This window comes from Tachyglossus aculeatus, chromosome X1, assembly GCF_015852505.1.
Source record: "Tachyglossus aculeatus isolate mTacAcu1 chromosome X1, mTacAcu1.pri, whole genome shotgun sequence".
In the NCBI taxonomy this organism is placed as follows: domain Eukaryota; kingdom Metazoa; phylum Chordata; class Mammalia; order Monotremata; family Tachyglossidae; genus Tachyglossus; species Tachyglossus aculeatus.
Window position 1 is genome coordinate 50,990,756 of NC_052101.1, and position 18,514 is coordinate 51,009,269.

At 46.3% G+C, this 18,514-nt stretch overlaps 1 protein-coding gene across 4 annotated transcripts in view; it reads left to right on the top strand.

The window, feature by feature from the left end:
* Nucleotides 1–711: 711 nt before the first annotated feature.
* Nucleotides 712–18,514, top strand: part of SLC25A48 (solute carrier family 25 member 48) — a 54,559-nt gene continuing 36,756 nt past the window's right edge. For 2 of the 4 annotated variants that reach the window (XM_038740575.1, XM_038740572.1), the window contains exons 1-2: nucleotides 713–952; nucleotides 7,900–7,943. In XM_038740575.1, coding sequence (XP_038596503.1) covers nucleotides 907–952; nucleotides 7,900–7,943 — 90 coding nt within the window. In that variant the 5' untranslated portion in view covers nucleotides 713–906. Of the gene's footprint in view, nucleotides 953–7,899; nucleotides 7,944–18,514 lie in introns of all 4 variants that reach the window. The other 2 variants (XM_038740574.1, XM_038740573.1) reach the window with 2 other exon arrangements.

The window sequence follows — 18,514 nt, forward strand, 5'->3', positions numbered from 1 at the left end:
CATTGCTAACTTGTACTTCCCAAGCGCTTAGTACAGTGCTCTGCACACAGTAAGCACTCAATAAATACGATTGAATGAATGAATGAATGTGCCCAGCACTGTTCTAAGCGCTGAGAGGATACAAGATTATCAGGTTGTCCCACGTGGGGCTCACAGTCTTAATCCCCATTTTACAGATGAGGGAACTGAGGCCCAGAGAAATGAAACGACTTGCCCAAGGTCACACAGCTGACAAGTGGTGGAGCGGGATTAGAACCCACATCCTCTGTCTCCCAAGCCCGGGCTCTTTCCATTGAGGCACGCTGAATGAATGAAATCATCATTCATTCAATCGTATTTATTTTAACACTTACTGTGTGCAGAGCACTGTACTAAGCGCTTGGGAAGTACAAGTTGGCAACACGTAGAGACGGTCCCTACCCAACAACGGGCTCATCATCATCAACAACAACAATGGCATTTACTGAGCGCTTACTATGTGCAGAACACTGTGCTGAGCTCTAGAGGAAGCATAACACAAACAGAGTGGTCCAGTCACCCTGACCCCCTTGCCTCTTGCCACCTGAGGCCTGGAGGAGCCGGGTGAGTCACTCTGGCCACCCAATGTACTGTGCCTTTAAGGTCTAGGGGGCGTGTAGTCACCGTGAGCTTTGGAGGGCGCTTTGAGACACGCTGCAGAAGTGAAGCGTCCGGGTTCCCGCTGTTTAAAAGAACTTCTGAAACTTTCCAGCGAGGCCTGCGTGCCCGGCCAAGCTTGGAGCGGCTGGCCCGCCGAGGGAGCTCCTTTGGTCTATGAAGGCAGCCGGGAAGCGGCGATCGTAGCACGTGCGGTGGGCAGTGAGTGGGAACGGCGCTCGAGCAAGGAAAACCAAGCGGGTGGAAAGAACTGGTCCAGCAGCGCTCGACATGGGCGGCTTTCAATTGGAAGATTTTATAGCTGGATGGATCGGAGGTAAGGTTCACATGCAGACGCTTGTGGCTCGTGCTTCCCTCCCCTCGACCCCAATCCACACCCGTGGGAGATAGGAAGTCTTTCCCTAAACTCTAATCGGAAGCAGCGTGGCTTAGTGGAAAGAGCCCAGACTTGGGAGTCAGAGGACGTGGGTTCTAATCCGGACACTGCGACTTGTCTGCTGTGTGACCTTGGGCAAGTCACTTAACTTCTCTGCGCCTCGGCTACCTCATCTGTAAAATGGGGATTAAGACTGGGAGCCCCACGTGGAACAACCTGATTACCTTGTATCTACCCCAGCGCTTAGCACAGTGCTTGGCACATAGTAAGCGCTTAACAAATCCTATTATTATTATTAGTATTATTATTAAGAAAGGGAAACAGGAATCCAAGCCCCTCGTGTCCAGAACTGCCTGTGTATCCGACGGTCCATGATTTTGAAAGTTTCGCCTGGACTTTTCGTTAGAACGGTCCAATTGTTCGAGTTCAGAATAAATCAGCCAAGGCACTGGCAGCCGGGACACGATGCATCTTGTGTGAAAGCCGCGTCTGGGTGTGTCTGAGCTCTCGGGAAAGCTAACACAGAGTGGTCCAGTCACCCTGACCCCGTTGCCTCTTGCCACTTGAGGTCTGGAGTAGCCGGGTGAGTCCCTCTTGCCGTCCACTGTACTGTGCCTTTAAGATCTAGGGGCCGTGTTGTCACTGTGAACTTTGAGGCGCTTTGAGACACGCTGCATTTATATGCCGTCGGATAAATCTTCCAAGGAGGGTTGTAAGGGAGTTTAGTGGGCGCCACTACCCGGAATGCGTAGTGCTACGCAGCATGAACCGTGTTACTACTTTCCCCCAAATTCTGATTCGTCGGGATCCCCTGCCCAATCATGAAACTGCGGGTCATTCATGCTCATTCAGTTGGAAATGTTGGAAACCGAAGCGAAGAGCGCGCCAAGCTTCCCAAGAAAGCGTCCGACGACGGCATAGGGTGGGGAGGAGGGGAGGGGGCTGATGAGCTCATGGACCCAGGACGACTTATTTATTTATTTATTTTTTACAAGCGGTTTGTGTTCCAAGAAATCGCGAAACCAGCACCATACGGATTGCTGAGATCTGAGGCTGGCAGGAGGGTTAGAGTTGGGGGAGGTGTGAGAAACCGGTCTTTGTTTGCTCTGAATCAACTAACAGGAGTTACCTGAGTGATTCGGACAGAAGTTTTGGACTCCGGCATGAAAATTGTGCAAACAGGACACCAGATCTGCGGCTTCCCTTTCTCGCGAGGAAAAGAAATAGAAAAAAGAACTCGCCTCCTGCCTTGTGTTTTCCACTGCACAGGCAATGTAGAAGGGAAGGCAGATAGGAAGAATGAGGGCTTAATCAGGGTAGGCCTTTTGGAGGAGATACGATTCAAGAGGGCTTTTGAAGGTGGGAGAAATGGTGTGGTCTATCAGATGTGAAGGGGCGTTCCAGGCCAGTGGGGGATCGGGTTGTAGTTGGAGATCAGCTAGGTAAGGAATCAGTCATATTTATTGAGTGCTTACTGTGTACAGAGTACTGCACTAAGCGCTTGGGAAACTGCAATATAACAGCTGGTTGACACATTCCCTGTCCACAATGAGCTAACAGTTTAGGGGAAGGAGGGGGAGAGATGATGTAGTGTTTGAAAGCCATTGACTGGTAAAGAGTTTCTGTTTGATATGAAGGTGGATGGGAAACTATTGAAAATTTTTGAGGAGTGGGGAGACATGGACTGAATTTTTTTTAAGAAAAATTATTCAAGCAGCAGTGTGAAGTGTGGACTGGAGAGGGGAGAGACAAGAGGCAGGGAGGTTAGTGAGGCAGCTGATGAGGTAGTCAAGGCAGGATATCATAAGTGCTTGAGGTAGGGTGGTAGCAGTTTGGGCCAAGAGGAAAGGGTGGATTTTAGCCATGTTGTGAAGGTAAAAATGACAGGATTTCATAACAGATTGAATATGTGGGTTGAATGAGAGAGACAATTCGAGGATAATGCCAAGATTATGGGCTTGTGAGGAAGGATGGTGGTGTTGTCTATAGTGATGGGGAAGTCAGGGGAAATTATAACCTTTGAATGGGGAGATGAGGAGTATTGTTTTGGACATGTTAAGCTTGGGGTGTGAGCAGGACATCTAAATGGAGATGTTCTGAAGGTAGGAGGAAATGTAAGACTGCAGAGAAAGAGAGAGATCAGGGCTGGAGATGTAGTTTTGGGATTCATCTGCATAGAGGTGGTAGTTAAAGCCATGGAAGTGACTGAGTTCTCCAAAGGAGTGGGCCTAGATGAAGAATAGTAGGGGACCCAGAACTGAGCCTTGAGAGACTCCCACAGTTAGCCAGTGGGAGGCAGAGGAAGAGCCTGTGAAAGAGATTAAGAAGGAGAAGCTAGGAGAACTAGGAGAGGACTGTGAAGCCAAGGTTTAGATCATGCTTTCAGGAGAAGGGGGTGGTTGACACTGTCAAAGGCAGCTGAGAGGTCAAGGAGGATTAGGATAGAATAGAGGCCATCAGATTGGACATGAAGGTGGTCATTGGTGCCTTTAGAGAGGGCAGTTTTCGTGGAGCGAAGGGGACAGAAGCCAGATTGAAGGGAGTCAAGAAGAGCACTGGAGGAGATGAAGTGGAGACAGTGGGTGTAGACAACTCACTCAAAGAGTTTGAAGAGGAATGGTAAGAGGGAGCTGTGGCCATAAGTGGAGGGTGTTGTGGGTCAAGAGAGGGGGTTTTTTTTCGGACAGAGGATACATTGGCATGTTTGAATGAATGAAAGCAGTGGGAAAGAAGCCATTGGAGAACGAGCAGTTGAAGGTGGTGGTCAAGAAGAGAGGCAGGGGTTATGTGTTTCGATGGGGTATGAAGGTATGGCAGATGGAGGGGGTAGATTTTGAAAGGAGGCTGTATATCTCATCTTGGGAAACTGCTAGGAAAGATGGGAGAGTTGAAATGGTAGTTGAAGCCATGGGAACAAATGAGTTCTCCAGAGTATGAGTATAAATGGAGAATAGAAGGGAACCCAGAACTGAGCCTTGAGGGACTCCCACATTTAGAGGGTAGGAGGCAGAGGAGGAGTCAGTTAAAGAAACTGAAAAGGAGCAGACAGAAAGGTAATCGATCAATCAATTGTGTTTCTTGAGCACTTACTGCATGCAGAACATTGCTCTAAGCACTTGGGAGAGTACAATATAGCAGTATAATGACACATCCCCTGACCACAGCAAGCTTACAGTCTAGAGGGGGAGACAGATATTGATATAAATAAATCACAAACATGTATATAAGTGCTATGGGGCTGAGAGAAGGGATGAATAAAGGGAGCAAAAAGGCAACGTAAAGGGAGTGGAAGAAAAGGAAAAGAGGGGTAGTCAGGGAAGAACTCTTGGAGGAGTTGTGCCTTCAATAAGGCTTTGAAGTGGGGGAGAGCAACTGTCTGTTGGATATGAAGAGGCAGGGTATTCCAAGCCAGAGGCTGGATGAGGGCGGGAGTTTGGTGGTAAGATAGATGAGATCAAGGTACAGTGAGTAGGTTAACATTAGAGGAACAAAGTGTGAGGGCTAGTTTGTAGTAGGAGAATAGTGAGGTGAGGTAATTTGAGGCAGAGGTGGATGGGCAACCCACTAAAGGTTCTTGAGGAGTGAAGAAACATAGACTGGACATTTGTATAGAAAAATGATCCAGGCAGCAGAGTGAAGTATAGACTGGAATAGGGAGAGACAGGAGGCAGGCAGGTCAGCAAGGCAGCTAATAAAGTAATCAAGGTGCTATAGAATAAATGCTTGGATTAATGTGGTAGGAGTTTGGATGGAGAAGAAAGGGAGGATGTTGTGAAGGTGGAACTGACAGGATTTAGTGATGGATTGAATGTGTGGGTTGAATGAGGGAGAGGAGTCAAGGATAACACCTGGCTTGTGAGACAGGAAGGATGGTGTTGCTATCTACAGTGATGGGAAAGTTTGGGAGGGTAGATAAGGAGTTCTGTTTTTGACATGTTAGATTTGAGGTGACAGCAGGACATCCAAGTAGAGGAAATGCAAGACTGCAGAGAAGGAGATGCAGGGCTGGAGATGTAGATTTGGGAATGGCATGCATAGAGGTGGTAGTTGAAGCCATGGGTGCAAATAAGTTCTGCAAGGGAGTGGGTGTAGATGGAGAATAGAAGGGGACCCAAAACTAAACCTTGAGAAAAACCCACAGTTAGGGGGAGGGAGGCAGAGGAGGAGCCCGAGAAAGAGACTGAGAATGTGATGGGAGGAGAACCAGGAGAGAACTCCAGTGCCCCCCTGCCCCCAGCACCCTTGCCAGAAAGTACCTGGTTCCGAAACCCTCTGACCCCCTTTCTCTCTTTCCTCATCTTTCATTCATTCTTCATTCCTGCAACTGTATTTATTGAGTGCTTACTGTATGCAGAGCACTATAGTAAGCACTTGGGAGAGTACAGTGCAACAATAAACAGGCACATTCCCTGCCCACAATGAGCCTACATTCCAGAGTGGGAGCCAGACATTAATATAAATAAGTAAATTACAGATATGTACATAACAGCTCTGCAATTCATATTCCTTTTTTGCCTCAAAGCAAAAAGTCACAAGAACTCTCTAGTGGAGGTTGAGGGTAGGTTGAGCTGGGACTTCCTTTCTGTTCCTTACACTGCTATTTCTGAGAATGAAGCTCTTCAGTATATTAGTCTCCATTCTCCTTCTACACCTAGTCCATTGGAGAACTCATTCACTCCCATGTCTTCAACTACCACCTCTATATGGATGATTCCCAAATCTACATCTCTCCTTCTCTGCAGTCCCGTATTTCCTCCTGCCTTCAGGACATCTCTACTTTGATGTTCTGCCTACACCTCAAATTAAACAAAACAGAACCTCCTATCTTTCCCCCAAATCTCTGTCTCTCCCTGTCTTGCCCATCACTGTAGTCAATGCCACTAGCCTCCCTGTCTCACAAACTCATAACCTTGTGTTGTCCTCTACTCATCCCTCTCATATAGCCCACATATTCAGTCTGTCACCAAATCTTATCAGTTCTGTCATCAAAATATCATTAAAATCTTCTCTTTCCTCTCCACCCAAACTGATACTACGTAGATCCAAGCACATATTCAGTTTCACATGGGCTCACCATCTAAAATGGAAGGAGAGCAGGTATCTCATCCCCATTACAGCTCAGAAACTGAGGTCCAGAGAGGCTATGTTACTTGCTAAGAAGAGCAGTGACAGCTAGGACTAGAAGCCAGGTCTCTGACTCCCCATCCCATACTTCTTTCACTGATCCAAACTGCAGTCCTTTCAACATCCATGGCCTCTTGGGAGAGTCTCACCAAATGTTCTGAGGTCGCCTGAAGTCACCCTTGGGATGTTCTGGATGGTAATTTCTGCCTACCTCTCCTCTCTTTCTATGTCCTTTCCATTGTGCTGCACCCCTGTCTGCCTCTTCATTTTTTGCACTCTGTGCCCCGAGGGAAGATGATTGGCAGGAAAAAGATAATGCAAAGGAGTTGGGCAAACCCCAGTCCTACAAGTCCACTCCCTAGCACAGGTTCTCCATCCTGAAGCCTTAGGCCCGGGCTCCTCTGCGTTTGCTGACCAGAAACTCCATCCTCATCCTGGCTCATACCCTGAGCTAGGCATTGGGGTTGATACATTATAATTAGATTAGACACAATCTTTTTCCCACTTGAAGCTCGCTATCTAAGAGAGAGAGAGAAGATATGTTGCCTATGCTTTTTTTGATGAGGAAACTAAGGTGCAGAGAGGTTAAGTGACTTGCCCAAGGTCACACAACAAGCAAGTATCAGAGCTGGGACTAGAACCAGAAACTCCCAATCCCCAGACCCATGATCTTTCAACTAGACCATACTGTCTCCCCTGGCTTCCCATTGGCGAGCAAAGTTTTGTAGTTTAATGGTCTTGCAGTCGCTTTGTCAGTGCAAGAGGAAAGAATACCACCTACTTTAGTATCTGACTAAGTAAGTATCTGGGACTTTAAAGAAGTGTCTGCACTCAGCATGTAGGCTAGATCCACATTATGATCTCAAAGTCCCTTTCCTCCAAGGAACAACACTACAAGACAACTGAACACACTGTTCATACAACTAAATCATTACTGTATTTGTCCAGTTTACAAAGTGCTTCGTTTTGAGATCAAAGGACAATCAAGTCTTGCTAATAATTATAGTACTTGTACTATTTTAATGCATTTGGTAAATGCTTGTTATGTGCCAGGCATTGTACTAAGCATTGCAGTAGATGCAAGATAATCAGTTTGGGCACAGTCTGTGTCCTGTGTGGGGCTCACAGTCTTAATCCCTATTTTACGGATGAGGTTACTGAGGCACAGAGAAGTTATGTGACACTCACTCAAGGTCACCCAGCAGACAAGTGGCAGAGCTGGGATTATAACCTACGTCCTCTGATTCTCAGGCCTGTACTCTTTCCAGCAGCACTTACTTATTAAGCACAGACTTGTTTAGCATTTACTTTGTGTCAAGTACTGTTCTAAGTGATGGGATCAGGTTGGCAAGGTAATCAGGTTGGACACAATCCATGTCCCACTTGGGGCTCACAACCTAAATTGGAGAGCGGGGATTTAATCTCCATTTTGCAGATGAGGAAACTGAGGCTCAGAGAAGTTAAGTGACTTGACCAAGGTCACATAGCAGACAAGTGGGATTAGAACCCAAATCCACTGACTCCGAGGCCTCACTTCCTGACTCCCTTCTTTGCACTAGGCCACAGTGCAAGCTCCCCTTTAGACCATCAGCTTATTGTAGGCAGGGAATGTGTCTGTTTATTGTTGTATTGTACTCTCCCACACACTTAGTACACTGCTTTGCACATAGTAAGTGCTCAATAAATACAATGGAATGAATAGTAAGTGCTCAATAAATATGTTTCCCAGGCTACTAGTGACTTGTTATTTTTTTAATCTGCAGGGGCTGCAAGTGTGATTGTTGGTCATCCTTTGGACACAGTCAAGGTATGCTGAAACCATTTCAATGTCAACCTTAAGTGGAAACTAAGATATGGTTGTTCTTTGGGTTGTACTGGCTGTTTGTGGTGGTCAACAGAGCAGTGCAGGAGGCAGACCATTCATTCATTCATTCATTCAATCGTATTTATTGAGTGCATACTGTGTGCAGAGCACTGTATTAAGCACTTGGGAAGTACAAGTCGGCAACATACAGAGATGGTCCCTACTCAACAATGGGCTCAGAGTCTAGAAGGGGGAGACAGACAACAAAACAAAACAAGTAGACAGATGTCAATACCGTCAAAATAAATAGAATTATAGCTATACACACAACATTAATAAAATAGAGTAGTAAATATGTATAAATATATACAAATATATACAAGTGCTATGGGGAGGGGAAGGGGGTAGGGCAGAGGGAGGGGGCGATGGGGAGGAGAGGTGAAGGAGGAGAGGAAAAAGGGCAGCTCAGTCTGGCAAGGCCTCCTGGAGGAGGTGAGCTCTCAGTTGGGCTTTGAAGGGAGGAAGAGAGCCAGTTTGGCAAATGTGTGGAGGGAGGGCATTCCAGGCCAGAGGAAGAATGTGGGCCAGGGCTCGATGGTGGGTCAAGCAAGAACGAGGCACAGTGAGGAGGTTAGCGGTGGCAGAGGAGTGGAGTGTGCAGGCTGAGCTGTAAGAGGAGAGAAGGGAGGTGAGGTAGGTGGGGGCTTGAAGCCTTGAAGCCAGACCAGCCTGGTGGGCAGAAATCAGGAGAGAGGTTGCTGTCCTTCTGCAAAGGCTGTGTGACAACAAGAGAAGTAGCATAGCCTAGAGGATAGAGCATGGGCCTAGGAGTCAGAAGGACCTGGGTTCTAATTCTGGCTTCTCCACTTGTCTGCTGTTTGTCCTTGGGAAAGTCACTTAACTGCCTCAGTTCCCTTATCTATAAAATGGGGATTAAAACTGTGAGCCTTATGGGGGACATGGACTGTGTCCAACCTTATTAGTGTGTATCTACCCTTGTGCTTAGAACAGTGCCTGACACATAGTAAGCTCTTAACAAATACCACTAAAACATAAAAATTGAAAAAGAACAAAAAAAAATCCACAAGGAGGCAAAGTCCAAAACAAGGGCAGGCCTGATGTGGAGAAAGACCACCAGCAGGTGCTCTCCTTGCTGGAAAAAATGTGGCAGGGTGTATCCAACCCCCATCAGTCTTTAAGACCACATTTGAATTCCTGGTTAGGACCTCACCATCAGGAGTATCATCACTGAAAACCAAAGACAGAGATATATTTTTGGAGGTTTCCCAGAAATCTTGAATCTTATTTTTGAAGAATGGGAGATCTCTGACAGGAGCACAGATTCTGCAGAAATGCAGGCTCTTTTCTAGTCCTGCCAAGATCCTCAACCAGTTGTTCAAGATTCACTCAAAACATCAGTTGTCCTGGTTATGGCCCAAGTGTTGGGAGTAGGAAGACTGGACAAAGGGAAGAAAAAGGAAAAGCAAGAAATGACAAAGTAGAAATGTCAGTATTTTCTCCACACTCATTAAACGAGTGCACTCTATTGCATAACACAGGCAGATCGATGTAAATGGCAATAGAGAGTCTCAGGCATTTGACAGTTCTCTCCAGATCCCATTTCTGGCCAGTCATCATCCCAGGAATGCATATTCTAAACCCAAATTCTCAGAGCCCTCTTCTTTTTCATCTTCCTCATGCAGCAACACCAGGTTGGAGTTCAAATCCAACCCAATGTGTTCAGAGGCCTGAGAAAGAGATGGACAAATGAAGGGAATGGAGAAAATCCTTTTCAGGTTGCTGAATTCTGTAAACATAGGTGTTTACTCACTGTCAGCAGAGCAGGGGAAGGTGATTTGTTTACTCTAAATAGACTTGCTTTTACTGACAGAGTCCCTAGGGCAGCCTATCCCAGTGGTCATCAGCATAAAAAACATTAACCCATGACAGCCCTGCAGCCATTAGAGGGAATCCATCGATCAATGAATGATGTTTATTAAGCACTTACTGTGTTCAGAGCACTGTAATTAGTGCTTGGGAGAATCCAATTGAGTTGGTAGACATGATTCCTGCCCTCAAGGAGCTTGCAGTCTAGCAGACAGGGAGATAATAATAATAATTAATAATTATGGCATTTATTAAGCACTTACTGTGTGCAAAGCACTGTTCTAAGCGCTGGGGAGGTTACAAGGTGATCAAGTTGTCCCACGGGAGGCTCACAGTCTTAATCCCCCATTTTACAGATGAGGTAACTGAGGCACAGAGAAGTTAAGTGACTTGCCCAAAGTCACACAGCTGACAATTGGCAGAGCCTGGATTTGAACCCATGACCTCTGACTCCAAAGCCTATGCTCTTTACACTGAGCCATGCTGCTTCTCCGTGTTTCTTCTGCCCAGTACAAGATGCTGATACAAATGCCGTACATCAGCCCCTGTTTATAACCCTGATCCATCCATATTGGAATTTCAAAAGCTGTTCTGATCACCACATTCCAAGAAGACAGAGGATAGTGTTGAGAAGAGGCAGGACAGGATTAACAAAGTGATCAGGAGGCAGAAGAAGCTTTCCCATATTAGGATAGGTTGCAGAGAACAGAGTTGCCAAGGTTGGGAATAGGCAAGCTGAAAGAGGAGTGGATGGAAGCCCACAAAGTCATGAAGGGTATGGAAAGGGTGAGCCCCTGCATCTAACAACACTGGGGTGAGGGGCACCCATGGAAGCTTGAAGGGAGAAGATTCAAACCAAACCAAAGGAAGCCCTATGCCCAATGGGTCATCCATCCATCAATCAATCAACCAATGTTTTTATTGAGGGCTTACTTGTGCAGAGAGCACAAGCGTTTGGGAGAATCCAGTACAAAAGAGTTCACAGACACCTTCCCTGCCCACAATGAACTTGCAGCCTACATGTTACACTCCCATAGGAAGGTGTATAGTTTAAAAGTATGGACTGGCTCCTGATAAATTCGTGGACAAGCAGTCCATACTGGGTTGGCAGTTGTAAAGCTTAATAGATTCAGTGCCAAGACCATAATGCAATAGTAAAGAGAAAATTTAGGGGTGTTCGATGGTATATCCCAAACCATGAGGACAGGTTTTCAGCCATCACATGGATTCCCCCTTAGCATCCTTTTGTTGCCGCTGGAGACAGATTTCTGTGCTGAACAATGAACAGTGGGTCGGACCCAGGATGGTGTAAGCTGGATGAGCCATTTTTCCTTATCAGTGTATGTTTCCACTGGCTTGACCAGCTAAGGGGGGCTTTGGGAGAAACAGTCTTCCTCTGCTCTTGGCCACGTGGCTGGTGGGATGAAGAGTACAGTCGCTTTAACTTTTTTTTAGGTTGTTGCCTTTTTCTACCCTTTCTGTTTACCCAGCAGGCTGGTGGCAGAGCTGGGGCTACGACTCGAATCTCCAGACTCCATAATAAATAATAATTGTAATTTCTTAAACACTGTACTTAGCACAAGATCAAGCCAGGCACAAGTCCCTATCCCATATGGGGCTCAAGGTCTAAGTAGGAAGGAGAACAGACATTGAATCTGCATTTTACAGGTGAGAAAGTGAAGTGACTTACCCAAGGTCACAGAGCAGGCAAATGGCAGGGCCAGAATTAGAACCCAGGTTCTCTGCTTCTGCTTTTCCAGTCCCTTACTTTTTTAAAAAAACTGGTATTTGTTAAGCACTAACTATGTACTAGGCACTGTACTAAGCATTGGGGTAGATGCAAGCTAGTCAGATTGGACACAATCTATTTTCCACATGGGACTCACAATCTTAATCCCCATTTAACAGATGAGGTAACTGAGGCAAGATTAGTTAAGTAATTTGTCCATGATCACACAGCATAAAAGTGGTAGGGCTTGGATTAGAACCCAGGTCCTTCTGACTCTTTCCCCTGGGCCATGAAGTTTACAATAGAGAACCCTCAGCCTCACAAGGACAGTTGCCTCAGGAATCAGAGTTTCTCTGGTGGAGAACCCTGGGAACTGGCAGTTTGCTCAGTCTGAGGCAGGAGTTTTTGCAGCGAGCACAGAGTAGCAAGTCTGAGCCAAACCAGGGGATCAGAGAAAACGTTTAGGAACGTAGTTTTAAAGTGCCTGTTCTACCTGTTGGTTTGAGCCAAATTTGTCCTTCCTTAGCAAGGAAAGACAATCAAGGAAGTTCAGGTTATATGTCCTTGGGGTCTCTGAAGGGTGCAGAGATGGCTGTGGTGCCACTGAAGTGTTTTTCTCTCTGGCCAGACAAAGGGCAGACACATTTATCCATGTTGCCAATGGTGACTGTCAAGCAGATGCCTTGGTCCTATTGGCTGGGGGAGATGCTAGAGGAATACCAAGTAAGGAGCTTTGTGACCTTTTCAAGCTGGACCAGTCAGAGCAAAAGTGCAAATCACCCTGCTTCTCAGACTGCAAGCTGCACTGGGGGAGCCTTCAGGCATCCCAGGCTGGGATTGAAACTTTTTAGTGTCCAGGACCGGGAAAAATGGGCATCTTTGAAGACTAAATTCAACCAGCAACTTAGACTGTGAGCCTCATGTGAGACAGGGGTTGCGTTTGACCTGATTATATTGTATCTACCCCAGGATTTATAACAAATACCACAATGATTACTATTATCCAACATCTAAAAATCTTTACAGTTAAAAGTTCGAATGTTGGGTTGCTATATAATACACTTCCCTGAGACACAGCCCACTACAGGAGCTTCACAGAACTGTTTTTGAACTATCAGGATCAATCGTGGTATTTATTGAGTACTTATTGTGTGTAGAGCACCGTATATACTAAGAGCATTCCCTGTACTTAACTCTTAATCAGGGTAATTCAGTATGATGAAAAATTATCAAGGGAAAGCATTCACATTGTGAGCAAGTTCAATTGAAAAGGAAAAATTGTGAAATGGGATGCAAACGAAGAGGCTCAGAAATCAGGGTCCAGGGCACCAATCACAGTAGTAATAGTAATAGTAATGGCAGCAGCATTTATTGAGCACCAGTTGGTGTGGGGCATTGCACTAAGGTCTAGGGAAGTACAGGAAAACAAAGTGACATGTTCCCTGCCCCTATGGTACTTACACTGTAAAGGGGCCTGGGTTGGTCAGTCAGTCAGGCAATCAATCATATTTATTGAGTGCCTACTGTGTACAGATTACTGTACTAAGCACCTGGGAGAGTACAATATTCATTCATTCAATCGTATTTATTGAGCGCTTACTGTGTACAGAGCACCGTACTAAGCTCTTGGAAAGTATAATGTAACAATAAACAGGCACATTACCTGCCCACAATGAGCTTACAGTCTAGAGTAGGGGAGACAGGCATTAATGTGAATAAACAAATTACAGATTTGAACGTAAGTGCAGTGGGGCTGGGAGGGGGAGGAATGAATAAAGGTAACAGGTCAGGTGATGCAGAAGGGAGAGGGAGAAAAGGAAAGGAAGGCTTAGTCAGGGAAGGCCTCCTGGAGGAGATGTGCCTTCAATAAGGCTTTGAAAGGGGGCAGAGTCATTGCTGTATAGGAGGAGGGATGGTGTTCCAGGTTAGAGTCAGGGTGTGGGTGCGAAGTTGGTTTGTGTCACCCTGCCTCCATTTATACTGCTTCTGGTAGTGCCTTTCTGAACAGGCATTTACCCTAGGTTATAGCTGCCACATAGTTACAATCCATATCTTGGGATCCAGCCACCTTCATGGTTACAATAGCCCACACCATAGGGTCAGCTATCCCATGGTTATAACCATATCCTGGGGGATACTGGCTGTGTTGTTAGGTTCATTCATTCATTTATTTATTCAGTCGTATTTATTGAGTGCTCACTGAGTGCAGAGCGCTGTACTAAGTGCTTGGAAAGTACAATTCGGCACCAGAGACAATCCCTACCCAACAACAGGCTCACAGTCTAGAAGGAGGAGACAGACAACAAAACAACTAGGTAGGCATCAATAGCATCAAAAGAGATAAATAGAATTATAGATATATACACATCATTAGTAAAATAAATAGAATAATAAATATGTACTTAACATGTCCAAAACAGAGCTCCTTATCTTCCCACACAAATCTTGTCCTCGTTCTGACTTTCCCATCACTGTAGACGGCACCACCATCCTTCCCCTCTCACAAGCCCGTAACCTTGGTGTTATTCTTGTCCCCTCTCTCTCATTCAACCCACATATTCAGTCCATTAGCGGAAAGAGCACGGGCTTGGGAGTCAGACGTCGTGGGTTCTAATTGTGGCTCCGCAACTTCATTCATGCAATTGTATTTATTGAGCACTTACTGTGTGCAGAGCACTATACTAAGCACTTGGAAAGTAGCTGTGTGACTTTGGGCATGTCACTTAGCTTCTCTGTGCCTCAGTTACCTCATCTGTAAAATGGGGATTAAGACTGTGAGCCCCACATGGGAGAATCTGCTTACCTTGTATCTACCCCAGTGCTTAGAACAGTGTTCGGCACCTAGTAAGCACTTAACAAATACCATTATTATTACAATATCGCTAAAATCCACCTTTTCCTCTCCATCCAAACTGCTACCATGTTATTGTAATCACTCATCCTATCCCGCCTGGATTACTGCATCAGCCTCCTTGCTGACCTCCCAACCTCTTGCCTCTTCTCACTCCAGTTCATACTTCACTCAGCTGCCCAGATCGTCTTTCTACAAAAATGTTCAGGACATATCAGCCCCCTCCTCAAAAATCTCCAGAGTTTGCCCATCCACCTCCGTATCAAACAAAAACTCCTCACCATTGATTTTGAAGCACTCCATCACCTTGCCCCCTCCTACCTCACCTCCCTTCTCTTCTCCTACAACCCAACCCACATATTTTGCTCCTCTAGTGCTACCTTCTCACTATGCCCCGATCTCCCCTGTCTTGCCGCTCACCCCTGGCTCACATCCTGCCTTTGTCTTGGAATGCCTTCCCTCCTCAAATTTGACAGACAATTACTCTTCCCCTCCTCCAAGCATTATTGAAGGCACAACTCCTCCAAAAGGCCTTCCCAGACTAAGCCCCCATTTTCCTCATCTCCCTCTCTGTTCTGCGTTGCTCTGAACTTCTCCCTTTGTTCTTTCCCTCCCTCAATCAATCAATCAATCAATCAATCAATCAATCGTATTTATTGAGCGCTTACTATGTGCAGAGCACTGTACTAAGCGCTTGGGAAGTACAAATTGGCATCACATAGAGACAGTCCCTACCCGATAGTGGGCTCACAGTCTAAAAGGGGGAGACAGAGAACAGAACCAAACATACCAACAAAATAAAATAAGTAGGATAGAAATGTACAAGTAAAATAAATAAATAAATAAATAAACAGAGTAATAAATATGTACAACCATATATACATATATACAGGTGCTGTGGGGAGGGGAAGGCGGTAAGGCGGGGGGATGGAGAGGGGGACGAGGGGGAGAGGAAAGAAGGGGCTCAATCTGGGAAGGCCTCCTGGAGGAGGTGAGCTCTCAGGAGGGCCTTGAAGGGAGGAAGAGAGCTAGCTTGGCGGATGGGCAGAGGGAGGGCATTCCAGGCCCGGGGGATGACGTGGGCCGGGGGTCGATGGCGGGACAGGCGAGAGCGAGGTACAGTGAGGAGATTAGTGGTGGAGGAGCGGAGGGTGCGGGCTGGGCAGTAGAAGGAGAGAAGGGAGGTGAGGTAGGAGGGGGCGAGGTGATGGAGAGCCTTGAAGCCCAGGGTGAGGAGTTTCTGCCTGATGCGCAGATTGATCGGTAGCCATTGGAGGTTTTTGAGGAGGGGAGTGATATGTCCAGAGCGTTTCTGGACAAAGATAATCCGGGCAGCAGCATGAAGTATGGATTGAAGTGGAGAGAGACACGAGGATGGGAGATCAGAGAGAAGGCTAGTGCAGTAGTCCAGACGGGATAGGATGAGAGCTTGAATTAGCAGGGTAGCGGTTTGGATGGAGAGGAAAGGGCGGATCTTGGCAATGTTGCGGAGCTGAGACCGGCAGGTTTTGGTGACGGCTTGGATGTGAGGGGTGAATGAGAGAGCGGAGTCGAGGATGACACCAAGGTTGCGGGCTTGTGAGACGGGAAGGATGGTAGTGCCGTCAACAGAGATGGGAAAGTCAGGGAGAGGACAAGGTTTGGGAGGGAAGACAAGGAGCTCAGTCTTCGACATGTTGAGCTTTAGGTGGCGGGCGGACATCCAGATGGAGATGTCCTGAAGGCAGGAGGAGATGCGAGCCTGGAGGGAGGGGGAGAGAGCAGGGGCAGAGATGTAGATCTGGGTGTCATCAGCGTAGAGGTGATAGTTGAAGCCGTGGGAGCGAATGAGGTCACCAAGGGAGTGAGTGTAGATTGAGAACAGAAGGGGACCAAGCACTGAACCTTGGGGAACTCCCACAGTAAGAGGATGGGAGGGGGAGGAGGAGCCTGCAAAAGAGACTGAGAAAGAACGACCGGAGAGATAAGAGGAGAACCAGGAGAGGACGGAGTCTGTGAAGCCAAGGTCAGATAACGTGTTGAGGAGAAGGGGGTGGTCCACAGTGTCAAAGGCAGCTGAGAGGTCGAGGAGGATTAGGACAGAGTATGAGCCGTTGGATTTGGCAAGCAGGAGGTCATTGGTGACCTTTGAGAGCGCAGTTTCCGTGGAATGAAGGGGACGGAAGCCAGACTGGAGGGGGTCGAGGAGAGAGTTGTTGTTGAGGAATTCTAGGCAGCGCGTGTAGACAACTCGTTCAAGGAGTTTGGAAAGGAATGGTAGGAGGGATATGGGACGATAACTAGAAGGTGAGGTGGGGTCAAGAGAGGGTTTTTTTAGGATGGGAGAGACATGGGCATGTTTGAAGGCAGAGGGGAAGGAACCAGTGGAGAGTGAGCGGTTGAAGATGGAAGTTAAGGAGGGAAGAAGGGATGGAGCGAGAGATTTCATAAGATGAGAGGGAATGGGGTCAGAAGCACAGGTGGCCGGAGTAGCCCTCCCACCCCTACAGCACTTATGTATATATCTGTAATTTTATTTATTTGTATTGAGGTCTGCCCCCACCCCCCCAGACTGTGAACTCATTGTTGGCAGGGAATGTCACCATTTATTGTTGTATTGTACTTTCCCAAGAGCTTAATACAGTGCCCTGCACACAGTAAGCACTTAATAAATGCGATTGAATGAATGAATGAATGAATGAATGACACCATCCTTCAGATAAGCAAATCCTTCACCTCCCACTCCCTACCTGTTCTCTAGACTGTGAGATCCTTGCAGACAGGGAATGTGTCTACCAACTCAGTTCTATTGTTTGCTCCCAAGTGCAAAGGACAATGCTCTGCACACAGTAAACACTCATTAAATACCATTGATTGATTATCCAAGAGAATCCTGAGCAGAGAAGCCAAGAAACTATTGAATGGGGAGGCCACTTAGACATTCATGATGTAGATGTGAATGAGTTCACTGTTCCTCACTCAGAGGACTTGTTGCCCGACATGGACCTAGTCAAACTTTGACAATCCAGTGCATCATTATGGGTATCACATCATGTAAGAAGTGTTCACTGGCTACAATCTTGGGATGAAAAAGTCTTGTAGCAATTTCAAAAAAGCAGGTAAATGTTAAAATATGATTGGAGGTGAAGACCCTAATGGAGAAAGGAGTTCAAAGGTGCCTAGAAGTGTTTGGAAGGTGTTTACAGGCTGTAAATTGCTTCAGGAAAAAAAGGGAACCCTGCTTAATTCAACCTAAATTGGAAACACTGTTTACTGAAGTTGAAAAACCACGATGACTGTCAACCCAACAAGCTTCTATTACAGCAGCCTCTAGCAAAGACTCTTAATCATACTATAGGTCTTCATTTATGTAATATTAGGATGTCATGCTTGGAATTACTTTAACAAAGATTAAAAATTGTTAGTGAAATTTGTTATTACAGAATATAGCATGTGAAAGAACTTTGTATTGCTTTTTCAGAGGTTCTGAAATGGATCCTAATTTATAACATGTAAGTCTAGGGGAAAGTAAACTCCACAACATATCATTCACAAGGCAAACAAATTTTCAAAGAACATAATTTGGCTGTATTGTAAATCATCAGTTTTTATCAACCATGTACTGTGTGCAGTGCCTGGTACTAACCACTGATGAGGTGAGCAAGTTCTCTTTAATTCTATTTGTTCTGACAACTTGACACCTGTCCATGTTTTATTTTGTTGTCTGTCTCCACCTTCTAGACTGTGAGCCTGTTGTTGGGTAGGGACCATCTCTATATGTTGCCAACTTGTACTTCCCAAGCACTTAGTACAGTGCTCTGCACACCGTAAGCTCTCAATAAATACGATAGAAAGTTACTGTGCTGAGCATCTACTGAACTGAACTGCCATCAGAGGCCTTTCTTTGCACACCACCACCTAGCTAATTGGGGTTACTGTTTAATTTCTGGTTCGAATACCCATTCGGATTGATTTTTTGCCCATGTGGAGGTCTGCTCACCTTTGGCCTTTGGAACCGGCCCCTCCCTGCTGGAGTGCTGTTTCTTGAGTGCGCCAGCATCCTTGGCATGCCAGTCCAAGACTGGTTACACATGCAGCCTAGATTTCTGCTCTGGCAGCTCACCCAGC